The sequence below is a fragment of the Microtus oregoni genome, unplaced genomic scaffold (assembly GCF_018167655.1).
Source record: "Microtus oregoni isolate MIOR12 unplaced genomic scaffold, Mior012 000015F_ref0000493, whole genome shotgun sequence".
Taxonomy (NCBI): domain Eukaryota; kingdom Metazoa; phylum Chordata; class Mammalia; order Rodentia; family Cricetidae; genus Microtus; species Microtus oregoni.
Genome location: NW_024543074.1, coordinates 2708080 through 2735071, shown reverse-complemented (window position 1 = coordinate 2735071; position 26992 = coordinate 2708080). Strand labels below are relative to the sequence as shown.

The following is a 26992-nucleotide window of genomic DNA, read 5'->3' as shown; positions in this document are numbered from 1 at the left end:
TTGGCCAGAAGTTCTTGCCCAGCAGGCTTGCTCCCTTTCGCAGGTCCCTAGACTTGTTTCTGGGAGCCAAGACCTCTCATCGGCTGCCAGGTCAGCACTGCCCCAAATTGGTGAAGCGTGGCTCCCACTGGGCACGTGGGAGGAGCTCAGTAAATGGTCCTCCGATGTGGAATAAAGGCCCCCACCAGGCAGAAGTCTTCCCCTAGTTGGAGGGTTTCCCTGGCAGGTGTGAGGCCGAGTTCTTTCTCAAGCACGTTTCACACGCTCTGTTTCACCTCAGCCTTCAGCCCCCCTGAATATTTTTCCCATTCATTTTCTATGGCAGGACCCTGCTCACCTCAGCGAAGGCAAAGAACTCATCTTGAAACTCTCCAGACCCCCCTTCCCCCACACACACCTCATGAGGTCCAGATACTTCAGGCTACTGGGAGTTTGAACCTGAAATGAGCCAGATAATTGCCCCAATTCGCTGTTCCTTATTGAAGAAGTAGTTTACGGGCTGTGAGGTTCAAAGGGCCTCACTTTTATGGACACAGCTCTAAGTCAAAAGAATACATTACACACAGACAGGCTGAGGCTCACGCCCTCCAACCTAGACTGGTTCTCCGAGAACAAAGGAGACTTCCTCTTCCTCCTCTCTCTTTCTCTTCCTTGCTATTAGTGTTCTCTAAAATGCTCCCTGTTCAGCGGGCATCACATTAAATCCTAGGCCCACAGTAATGGATTATTATAACAATCTCAAGAGCTAAGGCATCCAGCTTTTTTGTAGATGCATAAAGAAAGATAGTTTCCAGCCAGGAAGTGTGTGTATGCATGTGTGTGTATATGTGTGTGCGTGCGTGCACACGTGTGTGAAAGAGACAGAAAGAGACAGAGACAGACAGAGACAGGGACACAGAGACAGAGAGAGGGAGGGAGGGAAGGAGGGAGGGAGAGAGAGAGAGAGAGAGAGAGATTATCCTGGCAAATCATAATGTTCCAAGATATAATCTATAACAGGATGGAAATAAAACTAAGGATGAGGAGACCTTCAAGCTTTGAAATACAGACTATTTTACTAGAAGGCAGATAGCTTCCCCTGCCCTGAAATGAACAAAGAAGTATGGCAATTAGCTGGCTAATTCCACGACCCAAATGCTTTCCCTTGAAATGGGCGGATAATGAGGCCCGCAGTATGTTCGCAGTTGAATTCGCCTGATGTCGCTCCATTTCCCCCCTAACTTTTGCAAATCCATTGGGCAATCACAGTGAGACGCGCAGACGCCAGACGCTGCACGTGGACGCGTGCGCACTCACGCACTCACACACAGGAATGCTGACACACACAGACCCGACTTTATTCTGCCTCCAGAGTCTTTTATGACTCAGCCTTGGGAATGAAAATAGGGTTTGGAGAGAAATAATGTGCCCGAGGCCGGGTGGGGCGCAGCTGTTCCAGATGTGCGCTGGGTAATTAGACGTCCAGGAGATCTGGTGCCCGGCTGGGAAACGTGCGTCCCCTGGGACCAGAGACCTCTGCCGGCACCGGGCCGCGGTCTGTCCCATAGTTGGCTCTTGTCATTTGCTGCCCGGTCCAGGGACTTCTTCACTCCTCTCTGCAGGGATTCTCTGGTCTCTGCCTTAGAAATAACTTTGGCGGATGGTCCCCCAAAAATGGAGACTCTGTCACCCAGGAAAGAGAATAGAAGGTTTGATGTTTTCTGCCCCACAGTTCTCAGGTCTGCTTAGGACCTGAGCTCAGGTACACAGAGTCGGAGATCCGCTTAAGGCTCCCCTTGCCCCACCTAGAACTTATACAGTTACTGGTTCTGACTACAAAAGCTCTCTGGCTTTGGTGTGTGTGGAACCTTAAGGCGTCTGACACCTTCCTTCAGTTTCACAACGTTTTCAATCTCCACTTCCCTGTCCAGTGAGTCTTTTTCTTTTGGGCTCTTGATCTAATATCACTCAGCCAGGAAGGTTAGAAATTGGTTATTTTCTGGGAGGAAGGGGTTGGGTTTGACTTGACGCTGATTTTTTAATTTTTTTCTCAAGCCATGTTTTTTCTGTGTAGCCTTGGCTGCCCTAGAACTCTCTCTGTAGACCAGGCTGGCCTCGAACTCACAGAATTCCTCCTGCCTCTGCCTACTGAGTGCTGGGATTAAAGGCACCACCAACCACCCAGCTTGGCTCTGAGTCTTTGTTGAGCTTCCCCTGCCTTCACTTTCAATGTTCTAATGGATTGAACCAAGTCTGAAACCCAAAACCCAGGAAACCCCAAATTTGCAACAAAGACAAGCTTTGAAGGTTGTCGTTCTGTAAATGAACGGAATTATGCTTTTTTTTTTTAAAGCCACTATGTTTGTTGAAGATATTGTTGGTTATTTGGAATAGAACAATCACTTTTGAGTAGAGGGCACGTTCTCCAGACTTGTTCGATTATTTTTAATTTTTGCTCACATCTTGGCCTTACTACTTAATTTCTCCAGACATGGGGGTGGGGTGGGGTGGGGTTTCTTTTGCTAGTTGGTGGAGGGAGTTAAAGATGCTGGCGCTGGGCTGTTGCGGGCTGTAGGGAAGATCAAAGGAGATTCCGCTGTGGCAGGCTCTCCAGCGTCGCGGAGCTGTGTAGGGTGGGGGCTGGGGAACTGGTGGAGCCTTTCTTAGCTGTCCAATCCTTTCCCAGCGAGCACTCTTTAATCTTGTTTCTCTTGCTTGGCAGAGGGCGCCAAAGGCGACGCGCTGGCGGCCAGCTCCAAGCCAACCAGGCCCGTAGCGTCCGCAGGAACCTGTCCCTTCTGTCCTAGGACTCGACGCAGAGCTTCGGAGAGGATCTGGCTGCGCGCGCGAGCGCGGATTCAACGCCAGGGCGCCGCCTAGAGGTCGGTCGGGTCCTCGGTTTCTCTCACTGACCAACAAGAGTTGCTTGTCCAAGCCACACGGCCAGACTTGCAGAAACAAAACAAAACAAAACAAAATTCCAGCTTGGGTCAGGGACTTGGCTTCTGGCACCTTTGACTTGTCAGAAACTGCCCCTTCTATGCTCCGTATGGAACCTCAGGAAGAGGAAGGGGCCAGAGATTTTTTTTAATATTTATTTATTTATTATGTATACAATATGCTGTCTGTGTGTATGCCTGCAGGCCAGAAGAGGGGACCAGACCCCATTACAGATGGTTGTGAGCCACCATGTGGTTGCTGGTTAACCTCTGAGCCATCTCTCCAGCCCCGGGGCCAGAGATTTCTAAGAAGTATTTATCCTCGTGACTCTCACTGAAAGAGTTTCAACATGTCAGTTCCTTTTAAGGGTCTTAGATTCTGTGTCTATGTCCACACCGCTTCTCACTACACACATTGCCCAGCCTTGGCACCTTCTCCTGTTCACACGAGGACTCTGCTTTAACTTCCAGAAGAAAAAGGGGCTATGGAAAAGTTACCCTTGCCTCTTATAGCTTGACTATAGGATTTATAAATAATTTGGAGACTGATGTGTTTTGGGAAACAACTGAGGGCTAATAAGAACTGCCCAAATAGCCTTACTTTATTTAGTCACGCCTCCCCAGCATCCCAGCAACAGTGTGTGTGGCAGGGGACTTGAAAGACACCAGTATCCTTCCCTGCCACAGTCATCCCTGACCAGGCAGCTCCTTTGGAGATGGAAAAATAATAGGTCAGAGTAGCCTGAGAACCATTGGCCTCCCTGTCCTCTTCCTCCTTCCTCTGTGTCTTCTAGAGAGGGAGAGGCTAATGTAAGTCATGGCGGCTGACATAGGACTTAAAGAAACAGAAATGAAGGATGATGAGGGCTGAAACATAGTGGGGTACAGATGAGTGGAGCTGGAGGGGTCTCCCCATGTCATTTTGAGAAAACAAACATTCCATAGATACAGGAACTTCCTGTCCCAGATGATCCTCCCTCTTGGTGCCGGGAAGCCCCCACAGGGCAGGCCACCACTCTGCTGCTCACCCCTGGCCAACCTGGGACAGAATGAGGCAGCCAATTCAGCTATTCAGATTTTTTTTAAAAAAAAGATGGCAAACGATTTGCTATTTTCTGAGCCCATTTTTCAAATTTCATTTAAAAAGAAAATCTCCAGCGGTGCTCTGGCAACATTTCCTGGAGGGAGGAAATGAGTTGGCTAGGTCAGAGCTGCACCTGTGTGTCTGTGGGGCAGGATACCCCTCCTGGGCCTGCAGCCGAGCCTCAGCCCAGTACCTGAGCAGAGCCCGAGGTAATCACAGCCTTTCAAGCATATTTTGGACCTGAAGCGTTGGTGTTTGTTGATGAATAATTGGGATGCATGGAATCCCTTTGCTGTCCCCCTAAATTCCCTATCCTTGTACTCTGGGTAGACAAAGAGGGTAAGAAGCCACTACTGTGACTTCCAATACTCTGGGGCCCCTGGAGAAAGGGATTTTTTTTCTTCCAGTTAGTTTTGCTGCAGGGCCTTGCTACCAAATCGGATTTCACGAAATTTTGAAAAAAAGCAAACTCTACGTCACAGAAAGAGCATTGACAAGTTGAGGTTCATTTACTGGTTGTTTTGATTTGGTTTTGAAGCTTTTAAAAGAGTGGTCACAGAGAGAAGCAAGCGCTGGAACTCGGTGGAGACCAGCCACCACTGCAAGCTGTCAATTTCTGCCCTCTCCACAGGACAAGGAGGTCCCTGCAGATTTCTCCCCTGGAGCCCCTCACTGCTCAGTCCCCTTCAGGCCTTGAGAGTTTTCCAAGTCTTATCCCCTGTCCTATTTTAGCAAGTACTTGGCAATAAACGGGCGGGGCAGGGCAGGGCAAAGTTCTAGAAACCGGAGAGCAGAAAACCCCTAAAACCCGCATCAAGCAGACAGACAGTCCAGGGAGTGACAGGGGACTAGGCTGGTTTGGAGGAGTTCAGGGCGCTCAGCTCTGCCTAGGCAGGTTGCTAGGAGCCGCAGCCAGAGCCCTTGACTGGGCTCTGGGCTCTAGCGGCCCTGGTTGGTTTAGGCGTTGGCTTCCAGTCCTGGCCACCGGCTAGAGCGAAGGGCACCGAGACCCGGGAGCCTTCTCTCCACGCGAACAGAGTCTGTGCAAGTTCCTTCGCCTCATATATTGTTTCCCTTCCCTTTTATCCGCCCCTGGCCGTGTTTCTTTTTAGGACAGAGGGGATACAAACTGTTTGAAGTTCATCAGCACGGTGAAGTTTTATTGTATTTCCAGTCCCCAAGATTTACACCCCCGGAGGAGAAGCCGGCAGCCAGGCAGACTCCCTCCTTACCTCCGACTTCCACTCCGGACACGGACACGAGACTGCCACTCGCCTTCGGGTGCAGGAAGGGAGCTAGCCGGGTCCAGCCGGCTCGTTCCCACGCCCAGTGCGGGGGGCCCCCTCACCAGCTCAGGTAAGTCTCCAGGAGGCCTCTGACAGCCTGGCATCAGCTGCGGGGGCACCTGTGAGGGTGTACATTGTGGGACGGAGGAAAGTCGGGGACAAGGATGTAAGCGCAGAATAGAGAACAAAAAAGAAGCAAACTTGTTCTCCTCCTTCCCAAGCCAGGTCCTCAACATCTCCCTTCGTTGTAAGGGCAGATTTAAAGAGTGTCCTACCTGGGGCGGGTAAGCCCTGTGGAGCCAGAGTCCTAGCGTGTAGCCACAGAGCAACTGTTCCAACCAGACTCCTGCCCCCTTCCAGCCTGCCGTTTGTGCCCTAGAATTCCCGATACTCTCTGACTCTGGCTTTCTCTGTCTCTTTTTTTCTCAGTTCTTCTTGGATCTTCTGTCCTGTCTACTCTCCCGTCTCAAGGCTGGGGTTGGTGTACAGTTGGAAGATTTGACCTTTCAGAGATGCCTGGGAGTCTGGGTAACCCTGGGGCCCAGGGACTGGCCAGATGGTGAGTGGATGCGAACCTTCCTAGCAGTTTGAAGTTAAGAATCCCTTTTATATGAGGAGCCCTCCAGCCGCGGGTCTGCACTCAGAGGCCAAGCAGGTATCCACAAAGATGCTGGCTGGCCAAGCTAAGAGCTGGGCCCAGAGCCTTCTTTGGTCAGGGTTCTGGAAGGAGAACCAAAGTTCCTGGAATCCTGGGTCCAGTTCTTCAGATTCTTGGTTTGCTAGCAAGTGGGCTCTGTTAGGAAGAAGCAGAAGAAAATTAGTTAAGCAGAAGTAAACTCTGTGGCCACTCTGGCCCACAGGAGGGCCTCAGGAGCCCGCCCCAGTGAGCCCTTGGCTGGGAGCTTGAACTGGGACTGCTGAGTGAGTTAGGTAGTTTCATGTTGTTGGGCCTGGCTTTCTGAACACAACGACATCCAACCACCTGATTCACGGCAGTTACTGCTTCTCGCTTAGCTGGAGGAGTCAGGTAGGGTCTTTCGGGACTGGTCTGTTACCTTTGCAAAATAATAAACAGGTTTGAGGTCCCTCGTCTGAGAATGTCCCTCATGAAGAAACCTGGGGAGTTCTAGGGTGTCTCTGAGAGAGAGAGAGAGAGAGAGAGAGAGAGAGAGAGAGAGAGAGAGAGATTGGAGAAAAAGGTAACCCTGTAAGTATTTATTCTCTTCAAGGACATCTTTAGGAGGGGGCAGGGCTGAACTCTTTTGAAAAGTCAGGTATGGGAGCCAGGGTTTCAAGTTGTAGGCTCCTGTGTCTCCAGTCAAACCTTCCTTGGAAGGTTTCTCAGCTGCAAGGATTTGGTTTTCAATTGGGTTATGTGGAGTCTTTGTAATCTTTGGGTGATGGGGGCTGTACCTCGGCAAAACTTTGAAGCTTCTCTAAGGGGCCACTAGTTCCCATCCTGATAGATAGATCAGGATCATTTGCGTCTCAAGCTTGCAGGCCCCCTGAGTCCCTCCGCCTAGGGCCCTCTAGTGGGATAGAATTTACAGAGGCAGTGATGATGGTGGTGGTGGTGATGGGGGTCTTTTCTTTCCCAAACTCTAGTTGGCCCTTTACTGGCTGAACTGGCCTGTGGATTCACACAAGTCCTGGGGCCCCTTGGGCTTAACTAGCAAGAAAATCTAAGCTACTCGATTATTCAGTACAGCCTGGTGACACGGTGGGGCTGGAGCCCGGACAGGGCAAGGCAGTTTTGTCCTCTCTGACCCCAGCCCTTCAAGGCTGCTGCTGGCTCTGTGCCCAGGAAAGGAGTTGTTAGGAGGGCTGGTGGAAGGGGGACTTGCCAATGCATAGGCTGACTTTTGTTCCTAAACTCTTTCCCTGCTTGAGGCAGAGGAAATGTGCAAAGGGGCCCAGGAAAGAGGCCCCAGCCGGATGGGACTCAGGCGCCAGGCTTATTTAGACTGTAAAGGAGGGTGGGGTGGGGGTGAACAAGAGGCCTCTGCAAGGGCAGACGGTACAGGGAGACCCACTCCCAGATTAGGGGATATTCTGGCTTCAAGTCACTGTCCTGATAAGGAAAGACCCTAAACCCTTTCCTTTAATATTTTCTCATATTCCCTGTGGGTCAAGAGGGTCTGGAATGTTCCTGCTGCCTTACCTTGCTTCTCTTTGGATCTCTTAGAAACCTGCACTAGGAGCATGACCAGAGTCCACCCTTTGGTTCCCCACCCTGGCCACCTCCTCCCAGGAAAAGCGCTGTAAAAAAAAAAAAAGAAAGAAAGAAAAAAAGGGATGTTAGAGAGAAAGGAGAAAATAAACTCTTTGGAAAGCAGAGAGTTTTACAACAGCCAAAGGTTTTATGGAAGCAATTGTGTAATAGCCTTCTACCTGCTCAGAACCCTTTCCGCTCTGCCTGCCGCCCACCCCGTTTGGCCTCCTTGATCCCTCCTCCCAAAGGACTCAGCCGCCTCCCACTGTCTTGGATATCAGTGGTGGCTGAGAGTTGGGAAGAAGATTACTCAGTCCAGCGGGGCTGGGGCCACTGACCTCTGATATCCTACGAGGGAAGTTTGTCAGAGGTTTCGTTACTTTTCAATTAAGGTCCCTGCTTGGGGCTGTGGAAGCACCCAAGTTTGAACCCCGCTGTTTAGATTGGTGATCCCTGTTTGAAGGTTATTTTGTACAAAGAGTGTGGGTCCTGGGATCTTGGCTTCCCCTCCAATGTCTAAGGGAACAAGTATCTTCAAACCTCCCTGTGTTCTACAGTAGGTCTGGGGGTCAGAAGAAGTGTCTCCTGTGCTGGGGGACAGAGACTGGGGACTTCAACAATTTGGTTGCATGCAGCAGTGTGTTGGCGTGACCTCCACAGTTACCTGAGGACGGTCACGCTCCGTTTGTCTACTTTTCCTTCACACTTGTGCAAGACACAAATAATGGCATTTCCACCCCTATGCCCATCACTACCATGAAATAAGTGTCGCCCAGTGCCTGCCACCCCTGCAGGTTGGGGCAAGATACGCAGTAAAGGATTTCATGGTTGGATAGCAAAAGTCACCAAATTTCATGACCTCTTCTGGGTCAGTTGGAGGTATTTCCTTCACCTTCCAGGAAAATGTTCCGGTAGGACACCGTAATTGAATCCAGCTTTACGCCACACACATTTATTTGAAGATGAAATATGAATTTTGCTTGAATACCAAATTAAGAGACAAGATTTCAAGTGAGGCTTCCAAATCAGTTAATATTTTAGAGCCAAAATTTAAGTCCATGAATTTCCAGAATTTTGTCTTCTCCAGAGGTATGTTGGATTTTTGGGTTTTTTGTTTGTTTGTTTTTGTTTTTAATTGTGCACACCAGCTTTAGGGGCATATTTTTAAAATCAAGAACAGCATCACCATTAATCTACATATTTCATAGGGGTTATACATATAACCACATATGCACAATTAGATCATAAATGCCTGCGCCCAGGCACGTCTAGTATTACAGTTGGGAAGACGATGATATATACCATACACGGATGGAATGGAGCCTACTTGAACACTAGGTTCCCCTACAGAAATATTGGTTTGAAGCAGACACGCCGGAGAATTACCTGCTCAAATCCAGCTGCATCAATCTCATTCCTAGCTTATTAATTAAACACAAACTATCTTCTCATTTACTGTTTTCCTCCCCCTCCCTTTTTAACCCCTAGATTTTCTCTTATTACTGATAGAGCCCCCTCCCCACCAAAAAGAGCAGGCACTTACCGGCTGGTTCTGCCTCCTGGTCCTCCTTGGTCCTTGGCTGTCCTGGGCCCCAACGTGGCCAGGGGCTTTGCCTTCTTCCTCCCTGCTTTTTCCACACTTCTAACGGAGCTCCAAAGTAAGCAATGACAAGAGGGCAGGGAATACAGGGTTTTCTTTCTTTCTCTTTAGGATTGGGGTGGGTTGCAGAGTAGCTTTACCCCACTGTCTGGTCACTTTTATTAAGTACATTTAGACTCTGGGTTGCAGGGGCCACAATGGTGGGTGCTCTGCTCTGGCACGGTAGGTACAATTGCCTAAGAAGGAAAGAAGATTTAAGGGGTCCATGGGTTCCCAGAACATCCCAGCAAGGGGGCACCCACCCTGATGACCATGTTGTCATTTGCCTCTGTTGAAGCTGAACTCCAGTTTGAGGCAGCAATCCCCTCTGGAAAGCTTGGCGGCAAGGGTGATTGAGACTCCCTGCCTGCTGCTGCATCTTCAGCTGCAGGGGGACGAGATGGGGGTCCAGACTCCAGAGATGAGAGGGAAAGTTCATTTTCTCGCCTCTTGAGAAGGCAGATCTCGCAATTAAACCTGTGTCCTCCACATGGTTACTCTCATCCCTCAGCATCTTGAGGAAGAACCAAAACTAATGCTGACTCAGAAAAGAGGCCTGGGTGTCCTCCTCACCCAGCACTGGAAACCACCAGGGATTAGGAACAACTTCTTAGACACCACACACAAATCTAAACTCAAATGATCACCTCACTTTTGCAGGGCACAAACCAGCAGCCCAAATGTTCTCCCCCTGACTCTTTCCCTAAACTGAAGGGGCTCCTTGCTTCCTCCCTCCTTGTAGAGATTCTGCAGCAAAACCCAGGAGAGGAATGGGGGCCAGGAGGGCAGCAGGCAGATCCAGAGCCTGCACAGCTTGGGTCTTAAAAACAGTCTTGGTCTATGGCTTTTCCATAAATAAAACTGCCCCAGCCCACAGCTCATGTGCCCTTTTGGACCCTAATTTATATACTACAGAAAATCATATACCCACCTCGACATGCTTCATAACGTTGTTATTTATGGTAGGGGAGGAGATTTTTTTTTTTGCCTGAAGACTATATTTATTACAGGTAAAACTGATAGCAAACTCCATACGTCCAGCAAAACAGGGACAGGTGCTTTGCCCTAAATGTGATTCATTTAGTATCTCCCTGGCAGGTCCGGGAAGCTCCCTTGACTTTCCCAAGCATCCAACCGCTACTTAGAAGAATTTGCATCAGATTTTTGTTTCCCCATTTAGATACTATGGAAAAAAACAGGTCTTCACGCTGCTTGGTTCGGGATCTGCTGGGCTGTCTCTCTCCAAGAGCGTGGGTGGAATTGAAGGGGCCGGCTGGGCGCCCGCATTGATCTTTAAAAAATCATTTTGAAATCGCCATAATGTGAAGAAATATGGCGCTTCGCCCTCGTATTTCACACGTAATGACACGAGATGGCTTCATTTGGAAAGACAAGCGGGCGTGAGTGTGTGTGCGTGCACGGAGCGGATCCGCAGCCTTTTTACTGCAGAGGGGGTGGTGGCCAAAAAGATATAACCCCAAGTTAGAAAGGGTCCACTTTTTTTTTCTCAAAAGGAGGGTAGGATAGGAGGAGGTCATGGCTCCTGGAGCAGCCTGCCTAATAAAGGTCCAGAGTCAGAGAAATCTGTCCCTAGTCCTAACACGAGGAAACCGAGCCTGTCTAGGGGTCGGGCTTCCCAGAGCCTCACACCCGGGAAGACGTCAGCACCCAAGCAGAAGCTGCAGAGGCAGTAGCTGGGAGACCCGCCAGGAAGCCAGCCAGTGGCCTCGGGGGAGTCCCTCCGTAGGGCCGCAGAATAGCTGCTAATAAAAAGCACTATTTGGAAGCTCCACGAGAGGATTGGAGGAGGGGGGAGGCTTCGGGTGGGGGAAACAGACTGCTCCTGGGGACTCCGCTATACTTGGTACTGTCCTATGTTGGCATTTGGACGGTTTCCAGAGCGGCAGTTCTGGGCGAGAAGAGCTGGGAATTTAGCTTGCCTCCTTCCGCTTTTGGAAGGAAAGGAAAGTAATCCGGTGTCCCTTACTGTGCTGTCTGGGGACCCTGTCCCCATCTCTGGAGAGTTCCTTTAATCATTTCTCACATTAGCCCCCTCCTCTGGACAGTTTTACGGTCTCAGAGGAAGGACAGAAGAAATGGCCGTGGACCCCATCTCTTCCTAAAGGCCCAAGAAATTTCACGGAGTTAAATAAGACTGGTTAGTCGCGTGAAACTCTTTCATAGACTAGTTACAGGGTCTGGTGAGTCCCTTTGGCCTTAGGCAGGCTCTAATTTCAGACCAGATAATGGTTCTTTGGACACTGGCCCAATTGAATTTCCCTTTCTCCTTTCTTAGCTCCTGAAGGATCAAGAGAAGAGCCTAGTCATGTAAATCTCCCCAAACTGTGCCCTGAACCCCCTCCGAAGAGGATAACTGTCCTATAAAATCCCCAACTTCTTCACCATCCTTTTACTTCATCTCCTGTGGGTCGCTGTGCTGCTGTTGTTTAATAAACATCTCTGTCAAGGGGAGGGAGGACAGGAAATGAGGGCCTGCGGGGTGGAGGTGGAGGTGTTGGGGGGGTGACAAGACTACCTCCTCTTTAATTACCCTGTCGGGTCTCTCCCGCTGCTCTGAGGCTGGGGCGCTCTTCCTCCCTGTATGCAGGTCCTCCTCCCCCTCCCTCTCCAACCCGCCTGGGGAGAGGGCTCTGCAGCCTCAGTCCCTCTAGAGGCAGCCTGCCGCTTGCCTCCGCCTCTCCTCCGCCCCCATCGCCCCGTGTTGAGAACCCCCCTTCCTGCAAAAGCGGGAGGGGCCCCGGGCGGCCGGGCAGCTCTGGCTGAGGTTACGTGGCCGCCGGAGCCCTGACGTGATAGCACATTGCATCAGCATAAAACAATCCATCCTGGATATGGAATGCGGTGAGGACGGATGACAGCGAGAGCGCAGCCCCCTCGCCCGATTGATTTATGTCGGAGCTGACGCTTTATCAGGCAGTCCGCAAAACTTTGACCAATCATTTTGCAAGAAGCTCCGAGCCGGGCTGCTCCACTGTACTTTGTTGGCTGAGAAGTTAAGCAGGGGGTGGGGGTGGGAGGGTGGGGGTCTGGGGGGGTCGCGTCCGAAAGCCCTCTACACCGGGTCCGTGTGCCACCTCTCCCTGCTTGGGCGCCGAGGCGCGAGCGCTTCCCTTCCCCCTGCGAGCGCGCGGATAATGTCTGAGAATGTCCATTTCTGGGACGCTTAGCAGCTATTATGTCGACTCGATCATAAGTCACGAGAGCGAGGACGCGCCTCCAGCCAAGTTTCCTTCGGGCCAGTACGCGAACCCGCGGCAGCCGAGCCACGCCGAGCACCTGGACTTCCCCTCTTGCAGCTTCCAGCCCAAAGCGCCGGTGTTCGGCGCCTCCTGGGCGCCGCTGAGCCCGCACGCCTCGGGGAGCCTGCCGTCCGTCTACCACCCCTACCTGCAGCCCCAGGGTGCGCCGGCGGCGGAGAGCAGGTACCTCCGCACCTGGCTGGAGCCCGCCCCGCGCGCCGAGGCCACCCCGGGGCAGGGCCAGGCTGCGGTGAAGGCGGAGCCGCTGCTGGGCGCGCCGGGGGAGCTGCTCAAACAGGGCACGCCCGAGTACAGTTTGGAAACTTCGGCGGGCAGGGAGGCTGTCCTGTCTAATCAAAGAGCCGGCTACGGGGACAATAAAATTTGCGAAGGAAGCGAGGACAAAGAGAGGCCGGATCAAAGTAAGTTATAAAAAAAAAAAGTGAGGAAATCCCCCCCCCCCCCAGGCTGCAGGCCAGGCCTGGAGGAGGGGAGGGGAGAGGCCATAAAGCGGACAATGTGAAGGGACAGCGCGCCGGGGGACGCAGGGCTAGAGGAGGGTGAAAGGAAGAGGAAGGAAGGGACCGGGATAGGAAGAAGCTGTGTGCCATGGAGCGGGGGGTAGAGGGGGGAACGGGACGGGGGGACGGGACACACAGGCCGCCCCCACTCTTCCTAGTGGCGCGTGGACTGAGCCTCAAGGATCAAGTCTCATGAGTCCTTCTTTCTCCCTCACGCTCTTGCTCGAAAGGGGTGGGGGGCTGGGACAGTCGCTTGAGGAACGAGGGGGCCCGGGCCGGTGGCCAGCGTGACCGAGAGCCCGCGCGGGCACGGGCCGGAGCACACCCGGCAGAGCCGCCTGCGCCACGCGCAGACGGTCCCCGCCGGCCAAGGGGAAGGGGGAGGGGGCTCATTAGGATTTTATTTGCGATGCAACAGCTTGGCAGAGGATTGTTCCTAGCAGATCTCACGCAGTAGCCGCGTCGGGTCGGCTGCCGGCGCCGGGAGGGGCGGAGGAAGCCCAGGACGCGGTGACGGAGCCCCCTCCCCGGTGCGCCGGCCCCTCCCCGGGAGCCTTCCCTCCAGGGTTCTCCGCCCTCCTAGGGCATCCTCGCCAGGGTGGCCGCTTCTCCCTCTGCGGTTCCCAGTGCTCTTGGCGGGGCTCCGGAACACTAGCCCGGACAGTTTGCTTCCCAGAGAGTCTGAATCACTTGCTAAAAGTCAGTGCCCACCTCCAGAATGGAGAAGGTCTCCCGAAGGGATCTGGGGGAGGAGTGGGGGGGAGGACTGCGTAGGGGCGGAGAACTCTACCCTTGGTGGAGAGTTTCTTACCACCTCCCATTCCTAAAAGCATCCCTTGCTAAAAAGGAAGAAAAAAAAAAAAAACCCAAGTGGAAAGCGCTGCTGGCTGAGAGAGATTCATTTACTTATTTTTTTTTAAGGATGGGAAAAGCAAACCGGTTGGGAGCTCTTAGTTCCCAAACAATTACAGACAGATTGACAGGTCAAGTCCTCACCTCTTACTCTTTGGGGCAAGTAGTTCTTGCTTGCCCTGTCAGATTTCCCACCAAAAGAGTGGCCAATGGGTCCTCCGTGGGCATGCTTGCCCTCTGAAAAGTAAGGAGAGACCCTTGCAGTCCCTGTACCTCCAACCTGCCAGGTTGAGTCATTAGAAGCTGATATCCAGGAACATAGCTCTTCCCTAACCTCCTGAAACACCCAAACAGAATCCTCACTCCATGGCCCCAAACTCGTCCTGGAAAGCCCATTACTGCACGGCAGCCATTTGGCTAGGATCAATTATTAACAGTTTTTTTTCCTCTTTCATATTTAATGTGGCTTCGGGTCCTATCCCAGGCAATCACATTAAGGAAATAGCACTGCAAATTGGTAAGACACGCTACTTAGTGTAGGATGAACTGAATTTAAAAATATACACGGATAGTCAGGGCTTCTCGTTTTTTGGGGGAAAGCTGGCAGAGTGGATCTTATTTGTAATAGGCTCTGCTTTTGGGGGGGGGCAACTTTCCTGAGTCCCAGGGTCTAGGGAGAGATGCAGGAGAGAAAAAGAAAAGCCTGCACGCTATTCCCTTGTTTTGCCCTCTTCCACCCCGTCACACTTTTCTCTGCCTCCCCATAGGGTAGGTTAGAAGGTCTTAGTAAGCTGTGGAGGGCTTTCTGTTACCCGCCTCATCTCGTTCTCCCCACCTTGGGGCTGGAGCAATTTTGCTTCCCAGTTTTCCTGAACTTGTGTTAACCAAACTGTGAGCTGAGTAGCAGAAAGAAGAGGCTATTGCCACCATAAGTTATCTGGGAGCCCCGGGGCTCCCCTGTCCACCGGCTGCAATTGATAGATGGTTGTAATTGGGTTTCTTGTGAGTTGGGAGTGTGCTGTGGCGTTCGCAGCTGTAAATGCGACTCTTATTTGTGGTGTGTGGTGATGGGGAGGGGTATCATACAGACTCACATGTCTGCTGCCTTCTGGACTAGAGCTGAAAGATTGCTACCCAGGCAGGGTTTCCTGGGACTGGGCTGAAGGGCCAAGAGATCTCTTGGCTGGGGCTGAACAGGACTCCTTTCCCTACCCAATTCTTCCTCTTTCCTCCCAGACCTAGAGCCAAGGTCAGCCACCTTTAGTTGGCAGTGTGGCCTTTTCTGACCTGAGTCCAGGTCTGTCTGGACACAAGTAGAGAAAGCTTGAGAGCCTGGGGCAGTGGAAGCTTTGGAGATGCTGGGGTGGCTTGGCTCTATCCTTAAAGGGCTGTTTACCTGGAGCTGTCTGTGTTAACTCCTGGCCCACCTAGGGGTGCTTTCTGGGATCTTGGAGGCCTGGGTGACTTTCTCCATTGCAAGATGGGGAGTAGAGATGGAGCGCACCCTCTTGGTCTGGGGCCCTTCACCCCCTTCTTTCCTTTGATTCTATCGCTGCTTCTCTTTCAGCCAACCCTTCTGCCAACTGGCTGCACGCCCGCTCTTCCCGGAAAAAGCGCTGTCCCTACACCAAATACCAGACGCTGGAGCTAGAGAAGGAGTTTCTGTTCAATATGTACCTCACCAGGGACCGCAGGCACGAAGTGGCCAGACTCCTCAATCTGAGTGAGAGACAAGTCAAAATCTGGTTTCAGAACCGGCGGATGAAAATGAAGAAGATGAATAAGGAGCAGGGCAAAGAGTAAAAGACCAGCCCCACCCTTCCCTACCTCACTCGGATTATTTATGTGGTGGCTGCCAGGCCACTGCTGTCTGGGATGTATCCAAGTGAGTGGGGAAGGGCATCTCCTCTTTAAAGTCCCTCATTTACCCCTGGAGCCTGCCTCCCCTCCCTTGCCTATCCCTGTTTCTCTCTCTTCCCCTTGGGTGTCAGGAGGAAGTTTTGTTAAGTTAGAAGCTAGCTGTAGTTGGTTCCTAGGACAGTGATGAGCCTCAAAGAAAGAGAACCCGAATCAAGCTCCTAGCATCCCTGCTAAGTTTTTTCTGGAAAACCCCAGCCCCCCCCCCACTTTTCCAACTACCTGCCTGTTCCCTCCCTGCACCTATCCAGAAGTCACCCAGAAAGAGTTTAACTGTACACACCCCAACAGATGCCCCAGGACATAGAGGACATAGGGGTCCACACTGATAATGGAGAAAGACAGTTACACCCTACATGCAGACATTGTTCTCCGAGCCCAGCTGGGCAGTCCCAGAGCCAGGCAGGTTCTCCCCTGATGCAGACACATACAGGATGAGGTCTGGAGGTGAACTCCTGAATGAGGCACTGCAGTCCAGAGTCTCCAGGTCCTTGTACTTATCCCTATGGAATCGCCAACTCCGCCCCAGGTCTTGGGGGACTGTGGGCAGATGGGGCCGGCCCAGTCCCCAAGCTGCTGGGAGCTAGAAAGGGCGAGAAAAAGGGCAGGCAGTGGTTTTCTGAAGGCACCTTTAGTGGAGCCCCTCGCAATTATCTTTGCAGGAAATGTTTAGTTGTGCACGTTCTCCTTCCTTCCCCCTGAAGGAGGTCACACTGTGGGTGTAGAACCTCCACAGTGCCATCCCCCCTGTCACACGTCCCCTTGGCAGACTGTAGTAGTTTTTCTTGCTGACCACAGATTTTGCATTCTTCTCCATTCCTTCCAGCTCCAAAATCAACTCTCCTTTCCGCGGCTAAATCCATCTTGTGCCAGCTAGTCAAGTCTCCCCATGTAGGAAAAAAAAAATCCCTTCACCCCCTCCTAGGTCAACCCCACCATAGAGAAGGCCGGGTCAGGAGAGTCTGATTGAGAATTTATTGTGAATCAATTTCCCAGCAACCTTCCAGAGTGGGCAGTCAGGGGAGGAGAAGCAATGGCCTCAGCAAGCAGGGCTAATGGGTCTCTTCCCATGTCACTAGTTTCCTGGCCCACATAGAAGAGAGCCCCTTGGCATGCAGCCAGAGGGTCACAGGAAGAAACCCCAAAAGCTCAGAGTGGGGACTTCACCTCCTGCAGAATACACTGCTGTGTCCTGATACAGGCCATGTGCACCCACGCTTCTGGCAAACAGTCCCGCGTGCAAAGTAAAGAAGCAAAATCACGCCTCCCTCCCCATCGGGCAGAGACTCATCCTCTGCTTCTGTCCTTCCCTGCTCTCAATCCCTTCCACCCGTGGACTCTCTCCCGCCTCTCCCAACCCTGCAAAGATGTCATTCCAGTAGAACTTTGAATTTTACTTTGTTTTGCTCCGTCAGTGGCTGTGGTGAAATCGTGCTTGTGTTTTGTGATTTCTTTGGCAATGATTTTCAGTTGTTGCTCATTAGGGAGGGTTGAGGGTGGGAGTGGGGAGGGCAAGGGGCTAGAGCTCTAATTGTCTGTTTTGGAAGAAAAAGAAAAAGAACAAAAAAAATATATATCACTCTAGAAAACAAACCTCTCCTGCGTTTTATTCGATGTTGCTTCTCCTCTGGTTATTAAGAGCCCCGTTGCTAAAAACATGGCTTCAAACAAAGGCAAGTTAGCGTTCACAGACAGGCCTTTTCCATAGACCTTCACCTGCTCTCTGGTGGCCCTGACACCAGAAGGGTATCCAGGTCCTAGGACAGCTGCTTAAACTGAGCAAGGCCCTTTCAGTAGAACCGAGGGAGTGGTGAAGGAGGAAAGAGAATCTTCAGGGTTCAGAGAGGAACCTTAGAGCAAGGGTCTTCACCCAAAGTTGCTCTGACCTCTGCCAATGGGTAGAAGGAAAGTCCGACTTGTAGTTCTTAGAGCACGTCTCGTTCAGCTAACCACTTCAAAACTCTCAAGGGCGGAGTTAGTGGTCTTCCAACGCTCTTGCCTGGAGTGTGGCGGTGGGGAGTAGGTGGGAGACCCAGACTTGGCAGGAGCTTGGCTGACTCAAATGGTTGAACCTGAGGACTCCTTGTAGATGCCCCCCCACACACACACACCTGGAGTCGGGCTCATAGGTCTGAGGCTTGCTGAGCCTGGAGGTTTGAAGTCAGGGTATGTGACAGCTCTCAAAAGAAAGCCACCAAAATGCAGGACACAAACGTTTCAGGAGGGGAATGAATGATTCATGTCCAAAAGAACCCCCAGGATTATACTTGGCTTCAAGGGGCGTCTTCTTGTTCCTCTCTCACTGCGGTGTCCCTGCAAGAGCCTGTCGTGAAGTCTGCCATTCGTGGAAGCCCTGATTTTCTTATTCAGTCGTGAGGATCCCGGCTGCAGCCGGCCTGCAGCTCTGTCGCCGGCCTCGCGCGACTTTCTCTCCCGCTGCACACGCCACACTGCGGCTTGGGGTGGAGCTGGCGACAAAGGCTGGCCCCGAGTGAAAGAAGCCTGCCATGCCGGCCCTACCCCTCTCTAACGAAAGGGCAAGGGGGATCTGAGAAACAGAAGGCGGGAGACGGGAAGCTTCCATAAGGCAGCTGAGACAAGCGGCCTGCCAGGAGGGTTATGTTAAAGAAGGAAAATTAATCTGGCTTTACAGCTGGTGTGGACTGGGCTGTTTCTCCATCCTTGGCTCTCCAGGCTCTGCCGGCTGCAGAGAGTGAGCCAAGGAAGCCTGTTTCTGCCTAAAGGAAACATAAAAAGTGAGCCTGGAGACTGGGTCGCGGCAGGGTAGAAGGCTTAGGGCGTCTGGAGCTGCCTAGGGCAGCCGCGTCTGGGTCCCGGCGGCCGGGATGGCTTCTTTCAGGACAAACAAAGGCGAAGGTGCAGAGGCGCAGAAGCCGGAGATGCGGAAATCAGTTGGAGAGAGAGAGAGAGAGAGAGAGAGAGAGAGAGAGAGAGAGAGAGAGAGACTAAGAGAGTGAGAGGCAGAGAGAAGCTGGGAGAGGAATTCAATGCCTTGTGCGCAGCAATAAAAGAATATGACCGCTATAAAAGTTTATAGGGTATAAATTTCTGAAGGTTAAGAAACTAAACAGCAGCAAAGCAAACACTGAAGGGAAACTTTCCGGAGATGAGCCGCGCCTGAGCCTAGGCTTGGGACCTGGTGGGAGAATGGGTGGGCCTTGTTATGAAGCCCCCACCCTCACCCCTCTTGCCCCCAGGTCTGGAGCTTGGGGTCTGGAACTTGGGAATCAGGGTAAAGGGGTGAGGTTCAGAGGATAAAAAGTAAAGAAGCTAGCAACTGGGAAGAACACTTTTCTGTCCCCAAAGCTTCAGCCATGGAAATTCTGACTGGTGTCTTTGTTCTTTACACACCCCCCTCTAGAAGCGCCAGTCACAAACAAGAAACCCTTGCACATGTGGACACACACACACACACACACACACACACACACACGCTCTCGCAGGGTCAGACGTCTGAGGTAGAGTAGCTTCTTGATGCTTCTTCAGTTCCATTCCATCACCTCAGACCTCTCGTCCCTCACAAAAAGCTCAGTTGTTACCCCTCAGCGTGTGAAACAATCGTGGAGGCCTTAAAAAATGATCCACTTACTGCCCAAGAGCAGCGCACTGCTTAGCAGCTCCAAAAGAAATTAGGGACTGGGTGGATTTAGAGCTTCTATTCCTTTGAACTTATCTGAACTGTTTCATGAACAGTTTCCTGATTCCGAAGCCCTTTCTCTTATCTGATTTCATTTCTTCCCCCCTATGTCTAGTAAATAATGAAAGTTTAATCCTTTGTCGCTTCTTAATGTTGTTTCTCAGAGAACCTGGCTGAGTTGAAGGAAAACGTCTTTTGCCGAGTGGCCGCTAGATGGCACCCTTGCTCCATGTGAAATTTTCTAGTGTTATGGTTGAGGGCTCCTTCGGCTGCACAGAGCACCTTGTTCGGCCCTATATCTAGGAACTGAGAGCTACCAAAAGTCATGAATAACTTGCACATAATAAAAATATAGGGTTTGTTATGGCTCTTTCCCCTATTGTAAGTATTTCAATTATAGTGGCGTTTCTCTTTCTCCTCAAACGGTTCATTTTCTGAATTTCACACTAAGACGGCTGTTTCCCAGTTGCTGTGTTCGGTGGGGCGAGAAACGCGTAGAAACCGGGGATAATATCAATAATAAAAATATAGAAATAATGGGCCCAAATTAAGGAGGCGAACTGTCTTGGAAAAATGAGATTTCCCTGAAGTGGTGGTGGGAGGAATAAAGGGCAGGCCAGCGGGTCAGGTGAGAGGAGTAAGCCCGCAGTTCTCTTGAAGAGGAAGCTACTACCCCAGGCGGGCTGCCCACACCTGCTGGGGAGCGAATCTGATGTGCTATCCCGGAGATTCCTCAAATTTGGGAGGAATGGGGACCTAGCTCTGATGAAGATTCCATGGTGCCCCAAGTCAGAGGGCCGGCTGCACCTGGGTGCTGAGTCCAGCGCCTTTGTAGGCGTCCAGGTCTGGATTGGGCTAGTGCCTGGCCACCGAGGCTCGAACAGGGTCTCCCCAGGGAGGCGGGTTGGGGGGACGCTGCAGCATCCCCTCGGTAGGTTCAGTCAAAACCCTGCGTGTGTTCTGGACAGGAGCAGGAGCAGCCGGTGAGTTTTCCGTGCTCCGGGGTTTCCAGGTGGGAGCCAGCGGCGGCTCCTACCCGCGTGCCCAGGCTCTGCCCCTGGCCCCCATTCTCAGGCAATCCGTGGGGAAGCCGGTCCTTCTGCGACTCAGCAGCAGGAGGCCTGGACTTTTCGTTCAGAGGCCATCGCTCTGACCGCTCACAACCCTTTCGGCTGATTCCCAATCTTCAGTTACCTCTCGGCCCAGTCGGAACCCGCCTCCAACATGAGCTGGGGGGGGGGGAAGCAAGCCACCCCCACCCCCGCAAAATGACCCCAGCTCTAGCTGCTCCTCCCCTTCCCCCTGGACCAGGTGCAAAGAAGCTAGCGTAGTGTCTCCTCAACTTCAGTTTCTCCAATAAATCTGCGCTCCTCCGTTGGGTGTTTATAAATTATCCCCGTGCTCTTTCTTGTTTTTTCTTATAACAGAAACATTTTCCTTCCATCAGAAATTTCTGGCACGGCGAAGGGATGATTTAGAACAAGCCATTGAATTTCTACCTCACCAGTGAGTCCTCAAATCATGACCATAAAATCCCCCGCACTTGATAAAAATGTTCGCTTCCGTAACAACTTGACTCTGCCTCAGGTTGCTTTTACCGCCCCCTCAGCCTTGTGCTAGAAAAAAAGAAAAAGGAAAAAAAAAAAGAAAAGAAAAAATATACCAAAGCAAAAAACCCAGAGCTTGGTTCACTTTCCCTCTTTCTCACTTTCCCCCTCCTTTTGTCCCCCCTCCCCTTATTCGCTGGACTTACTTTAGAAGGCTGGGTAAAACCGGCAGGGATGGCTGGCTCCCTTGAAAACGTTGTGGTTTCATTTTTACAAAAGTTGGGACTTGTGGGATCCCCAAAAGAAGCCTCCCCGAGAATCAGCAATAGAGTAAATTTATTTGCAAAATCGATTCTGCCTTTGTTTTAGGAATTTTCTTTCTCCTTCTCCCCATCTTCCTGGCCTCTCTTTTGCATATCAGCTGCCCCAGGAGGCCATCAGTTCTGACTCTCTCCCTTGGCCTCCCAAGGTCTGACAGACCCCAGCCTTGGGCCAGGTACGCAGATAAGGCTCCGGTGCTGGGAGTAGGGGCAGCCAGTTAGTTCGCTTCCTCATTCTGGGTCTGAGGCCTCAGATCTTCAGGGTTTCACTGAGGGCACCTGAAGAAAAAGGAAAGTGGAGACTTCCGTGGCCTTGCTTTCTCTGAACCCCTTTACCCCAAGGTCAGTGCAGGTGATCAAATGGCTATAACAGTAACAGGTACCCACTGAAAACACAACTCGCAGACTTTGCCTAGGGCACTGGAGGGCATAAGGCAGCAGTCACCAAGGCCTTGGTGCCCAGCCTTAGCTTCCATTACCCTTACCTCTTTTTGGTGTGCTGATGAGATTGTCAGTGTCTACACCTGGAAGGCCTGTATGCAAGGCACAGGGGATTGACCCCTGCTCAGGCTTGGTTGCTTCACCCCAAGATGCGGGTGCAGAGGTGGAGCAGTCACAAAAGTCCTCATCTTTTTGAGAGCATCAGACCCTTCCCCATCTTTCCTCTAAGGTGGTGAGTGGGCCAAAGCACCTTCAGAGGAGAAGATCCCCCCTCTTTCCCCTGAAGCACCCCCCCACCAGCAGCAGCTAAAAGCCTGTGTAAATGCAAGAATTAGGAGCCTTCGCAGGACTTTTTCCTCCGCTTTAACCTTGACCATTAACCAGAAAGTTTCTTCTTCCTTCCCCCAGGCCCACTCAGACCCCCTTTCCACAGAAAATCCTTGCGTGTTTGCTTAACGAGGGAAAGTTTATGTGTGACTTGGGCGGGGACAGCTCTTGGGGTGGTGGTGATGGTGGTTTGGGGGTTTCCAAAGAGGGCAGGGGGGCAGGTGTATCTGTCTGTAAGGCCAAGGAGGCTAAAATCTCGGGGAAACTCACCGTTTGAGCCGAAAAGGAAAAAAAAAAATCAACAGCAAACCATAATGGGTCTCATTTCGGCTTAGTCACCCCCACCGTGCTTCAGTCGGGCGGCGGGGGCGATCGAAGCCGTGGTTTTATAGCTGTAGAGGAAAGAACTCGTAAAATGCTAACAGCTTTTATGTGCTGCGGTATAAACAACAACAGACTCCGGCTTTATTGCGTTTTATAGTTTGTTAAAGAGTTTACAGCCGTTTTTTGGGGGCTGGTTACCCAGCCAATTCCCTCCACACGATAGTTAAACCTTTATCAATAATAAGGAAATTGATCATTAAAGCTTTAAATATGACTACCTCGTTTGTTTGAAAATATGTTTAGGAGAGGAAGCTGTATGATTTGATAACTTGTATTAAAATACCAATTACATTTATAGGACCTTTTAAAACTCGGCGCAATTAAACCGTGTTCTTTTACATTTTTCCGAAGCGACCCTGACATTTAGAAAGACTCCAATTGCCTCGTTAAAATCGCGAAATTAACAGCGTGCCTACGCCAGGCGCAGCGTTGTGGATGTGTGTGCGCATGGTGTTTTTCCGTGACTCCCCCACATCAGTCTTTGGGGGTGGTCTGCGAAGGTATTTGATTTGTTGTGAGGCAAGAGATATCTCATTAATGTAGGTAGTTAAACAGATTTAATCCGTATTCGTTCTCTCTTTTCCCCTCCCTCTCCCCCTTCTCCCCCTCTCCCTCCCTGGGTGTTTTCCCCCCCTTCCCCTCCTTTTTTTCCTGCCCTCTCCTCACTCCCTGGCGCTCTCTCGCTCTAGCTCTCTCTTGCACGCTCGCTCTCTTGATCTCACCCTCGCTCTGCGTTCTGTCCGGGAGGAGTACCCAGAAGCCAATAGGATGCGGGGTCTCTAATGGATGCAAATGATGGTGAAAAGACGGGGCAAAATATGAAACAACTCATTTGGAGGGAAGTAAATCACCGAAAACTGTTTATGAACTGGCATCCCTTCTTCGAAATGTAAAGCGAGGACCTCTTTAAGTGGCGGTATATTTTTGTTTGGGGGGTGGGGGGGTGGGGGGAGGGCGAGCGAGCCGCGGCTGCCATGCAGGCTTAGACTTTTGCAGGCTTCGCTCTTCTATTCCTGGAAATCACAAAAAGTGTGGCGGCTTCGAGATCTTCTTCGCCTTTTCTTTCTTTTCCTTCCTTCCTTCTTTCTTTTTTTCCCCTCCTCCTCCCTTTTCCTCTCCTTTCCTGGCGAGGGTGACTAGGAGCCGGCGAATCCGCGTTTTTTTCTCTCTCTCTCTCTCCCTCCCTTTCCCCCTCCCCACCCCCTCCCCAACAGCCCCCAACTACAGCCTGCGCCGCCGCCGCCGCCTCAAAATTCAATAAAATGAGCTCTTATTTCGTCAACTCACTGTTCTCCAAATACAAAACCGGGGAGTCCCTGCGCCCCAATTATTATGACTGCGGCTTCGCCCAGGACCTGGGCGGCCGACCCACCGTGGTGTACGGTCCCAGCAGCGGCGGCAGCTTCCAGCACCCGTCGCAAATCCAGGAGTTCTACCACGGGCCATCGTCGCTGTCCACGGCTCCCTACCAGCAGAACCCGTGTGCCGTGGCGTGCCACGGAGACCCCGGCAACTTCTACGGCTACGACCCGCTGCAGCGCCAGAGCCTGTTCGGTGCGCAGGATCCAGACCTGGTGCAGTACGCAGACTGCAAGCTCGCGGCCGCCAGCGGCCTGGGCGAGGAGGCCGAGGGGTCTGAGCAGAGCCCGTCGCCCACACAGCTCTTCCCCTGGATGCGCCCTCAAGGTGAGCTCCCGTCGGGCCTGCCAGGGTGGGAAGGGGCCAGGAGGGCCCCAGGCCGATCCAGGGGGGGGGGGGGCTGGGCAGGCCGGGAGCATCTTCTGCTCCTAGAGGACTTGTGGGCTCCGTTCCAATCACCTACCTCTTTTCCCTTCATTCCCACTTTCTTTTCTTTTCCCCCTTTTCTTTTTTGCTTCCTTTGAAGGGGGGGGTCGCTAAGCGAATTTCCTGAATCCATAAACCCCTCACCCTCCTTTACTTTTCTTCTTCTCCCCTCCTTTCCCCCTTTTACTGTTTTATGGGGGCTGTGGAGAGTGGTGGGAGTGGGGGCGCTCAGCGTTTGCACTTCTCAATTGCTTTATAGTTTAATTACCCTAAAGAAACTTTTCTTCTGGGCAGAGGCTCTGGGGGCTTCTCAAGGTGGGTTCGTGGGTCCCCACTCTAGCTTTTTATTCTTATTCCCCTCTTCACATCCTTCCTCCTAAACTTTATGGCACTTTTAATATATTTGACCCCCCATTCTTATTCTAGTTACCAGGGGAAGGGGCTCCCCCTTTTTGACCCCTGCAGATTCAGTGCTGTCTAGTCCCCCCTCAACCCCCCCCCTGCTGACCGCGGCCTCTGCGCGCTCCCTCCCGCCCCCGCATAAGGGTCCCCTGCCCTCCCTATCCTGGTCTCCTAGGCTGGTTCACGAATCTTCCAACCTTCTCTGTCTCTGCCCCCTCCCCCACCCGCCCCTCTGTCTCGCCCTTTCCCCCATTCCCAGCAGCCGCCGGACGCAGGCGAGGCCGCCAGACCTACAGCCGCTACCAGACCCTGGAGCTGGAGAAGGAGTTCCTATTTAATCCCTATCTGACTCGCAAGCGGAGGATCGAGGTATCGCACGCTCTGGGACTGACAGAGAGACAGGTCAAAATCTGGTTCCAGAACCGGAGAATGAAGTGGAAAAAGGAGAACAACAAAGACAAGTTCCCCAGCAGTAAATGCGAGCAGGAGGAGCTGGAGAAAGAGAAGCTGGAGCGGGCGCCAGAGACCGCCGAGCAGGGCGATGCGCAGAAGGGTGACAAGAAGTAGGCTCCAGCTGGGACTGCTTGGGCCGGGGCTAGCCCGCACGTCCGCCGGTCCCTCCCGCGACCACGCCGCTGTCGCCCGCTCCCCCGCCTCCGAGAGCTCCGGCCCCGCGAGCGGAGCCAGGAGCTGGGCCTCCCACCGCAGCGTCCCCCGCCGCGCCAGTCCCTGCTAGTGGTAGTATCTCGTAATAGCTTGTGTGTGAGCTACCGTGGATCTCCTTCCCTTCTCTTGGGGGCCAAGGGGGGAAAAAAGAAAAGGATTTTAAACAAGGACTCCCTCGCCTTGCGAGGGTGAGCGACTGCTGCCTGCCAGAGCCCCCCCGCCCCCGCCCCATGTAAAAAAGCCTCCTTGTGCAATGGTCTTTTTCCTTTGAACGTGCTCCTTTGTAATGACCAAGGTACCGATTTCTGCTAAGTTTTCCCAACAACATGAAACTGCCTATTCACGCCGTAATTCTTTCTGTCTCCCTCCCACTTTCTCTCTCTCTCTTTCTCTCTCTTTCACCGCGTCCTCATCTTTCCTCGCAACCCAGCTCCCCGCTGCCCTCCCTAGCTCGCTGGCTTTCTCTCTTGCTTCTCTCTTTTCCTCCTGTCCCCCCCCCCTTTGATTTGACAATTTTGTCTTAAGTGTTTCTCAAAAGAGATTACTTTAGTTAGCATGCGCGCTGTGAGCAATTGTTAAAAGTGTTCTTAGGTTTGCTGTGAAGAGAATGTATCCTGTATCCGTGAATTGCTTTATTGGGGGGAGGGAGGGCTAATTATATATTTTGTTGTTCCTCTATACTTTGTTCTGTTGTCTGCGCCTGAAAAGGGCGGAAGAGTTACAATAAAGTTTACAAGCGAGAACCCGAGACTGGCCCGGGCCGGCGCTCCTCATTCGCTCCCAGGCGCCTAGCTGGGCTGGGGTTGGGGGGGTTGGGGGGGTTGGGGGGAGCTGGTCAGCAGTCTCCTGGGCTGGCCTAGGCTAGGTCGCAGAGAGGAGGGGGCGGGGGCTGGAAGCAGGTGGTGCGAGTCCCGGGGCCCAGAGGCGCAGGGGGTGAGGGAGGCGGCTGCACGTGATTGGAGGAGAGATGATCGAGGGAGGGGAGCCAAGAGAAACCCCCTCCCCTTGCGTTCCGAGGCTGCTGGGCCCGGGAGACTCCAGCGCCCCGGCCGCTTCGGAGAAGAGTTGTGCCCAAGCTGGTGGCTAGCATCCCCTGTCACTTCTCTCTTTGTTTCCGCGTGTGTCCTGGCGGGGGGGGGGGGGGGCTTGAGGAGGGTAGATATGGAGTATGTTGCTGAGTTTATATTTCCATTTTTCTCGGACTCAGGTTAGGGAAGCAGGAGTAGAGGGAAGAGGTTCCTCCCTACCTTCCCTTTCTGGGACGGCGCCACTTTCTCCCAGTTTCTAGGCCGCGGCTTGCCGCAGCCTTCCTTCCTTTGCTGCCTCTGCCTCGCTGGCAGCCACGCTCCACTGAGTGAGGCATCCGCCTTCCGGAACCGGGAAAGCAGCGAGCCGGACCCAAACCGTCCTCCTCCCTTCCTTTTTCTCCCCACCCCCATTCCGTTCTTTTTATTTTTTATTTTTTGTGTGTATCTTTTTATTGGCACCCCTTTTTTTTTTCATTTAGTCTTCAGAAATCGCAGCGTCCAATGCCTGTTGGGTTGGATTCCTGCCCTAGGAAAGCCTTGATTCACCTCCAGCACTACAGCTGGGGCACTAAGAGAACCGGGAGGCCAGGTTCACCTCGTCCCTCGTTTTAAGAGAACAGCAGCAGCCCTGATGAATTAGCCCGGATTAATAAATACTCGGCCAGCATCCACCCACCCACCAAGTTGCGCACATTCAATTCCTGCGTCTGTCTCTCGCTCTGTAGCCGGCTGGGGGAAATGGGTG

General features: G+C 52.4%; 2 protein-coding genes and 1 long non-coding RNA gene across 7 annotated transcripts; all 3 read left to right on the top strand.

Moving 5' to 3' along the window:
* Positions 1 to 3967: 3967 nt before the first annotated feature.
* Positions 3968 to 12158, top strand: LOC121457097. Of its 2 annotated transcripts, none has more exons than XR_005975677.1 (3): positions 3968 to 5358; positions 5718 to 5847; positions 11436 to 12158. It is a non-coding gene; the product is annotated as an uncharacterized LOC121457097 (long non-coding RNA). The 2 variants fall into 2 exon arrangements; XR_005975678.1 differs by lacking the exon at positions 11436 to 12158 and adding an exon at positions 7474 to 8193.
* A 49-nt stretch (positions 12159 to 12207) lies between these two features.
* Hoxb9 (homeobox B9) lies at positions 12208 to 18109 on the top strand. The gene is made up of 2 exons (XM_041665764.1): positions 12208 to 12821; positions 15340 to 18109. Exons 1-2 carry the CDS (start codon positions 12305 to 12307, stop codon positions 15573 to 15575), a joined length of 753 nt encoding a protein of 250 aa, XP_041521698.1. The 5' UTR covers positions 12208 to 12304; the 3' UTR covers positions 15576 to 18109.
* Hoxb8 (homeobox B8) lies at positions 12733 to 25960 on the top strand. 4 transcript variants are annotated; one of them, XM_041665766.1, is made up of 4 exons: positions 12733 to 12821; positions 23056 to 23282; positions 23581 to 24052; positions 24813 to 25960. In XM_041665766.1, the coding sequence occupies exons 3-4, from the start codon at positions 23629 to 23631 to the stop codon at positions 25118 to 25120; spliced, it is 732 nt and encodes a 243-aa protein (XP_041521700.1). In that variant the 5' UTR covers positions 12733 to 12821; positions 23056 to 23282; positions 23581 to 23628; the 3' UTR covers positions 25121 to 25960. The 4 variants fall into 4 exon arrangements, with proteins under 4 accessions (XP_041521700.1, XP_041521701.1, XP_041521702.1 ...); XM_041665767.1 differs by lacking the exon at positions 12733 to 12821 and adding an exon at positions 22728 to 22866 and having other exon boundaries at positions 23056 to 23255; XM_041665768.1 differs by lacking the exon at positions 12733 to 12821 and adding an exon at positions 22728 to 22866 and having other exon boundaries at positions 24816 to 25960.
* Positions 25961 to 26992: the final 1032 nt, after the last annotated feature.

Coding starts and splice junctions, on each gene's coding strand:
- Hoxb9 (XM_041665764.1), top strand. CDS start 12,305: ATGTCCATTTCTGGGACGCTTAGCAGCTATTATGTCGACTCGATCATA. Junction 12,822..15,339: donor CAAAGAGAGGCCGGATCAAA/GTAAGTTATAAA, acceptor CTTCTCTTTCAG/CCAACCCTTCTGCCAACTGG.
- Hoxb8 (XM_041665766.1), top strand. CDS start 23,629: ATGAGCTCTTATTTCGTCAACTCACTGTTCTCCAAATACAAAACCGGG. Junction 24,053..24,812: donor CCCCTGGATGCGCCCTCAAG/GTGAGCTCCCGT, acceptor CCCCATTCCCAG/CAGCCGCCGGACGCAGGCGA.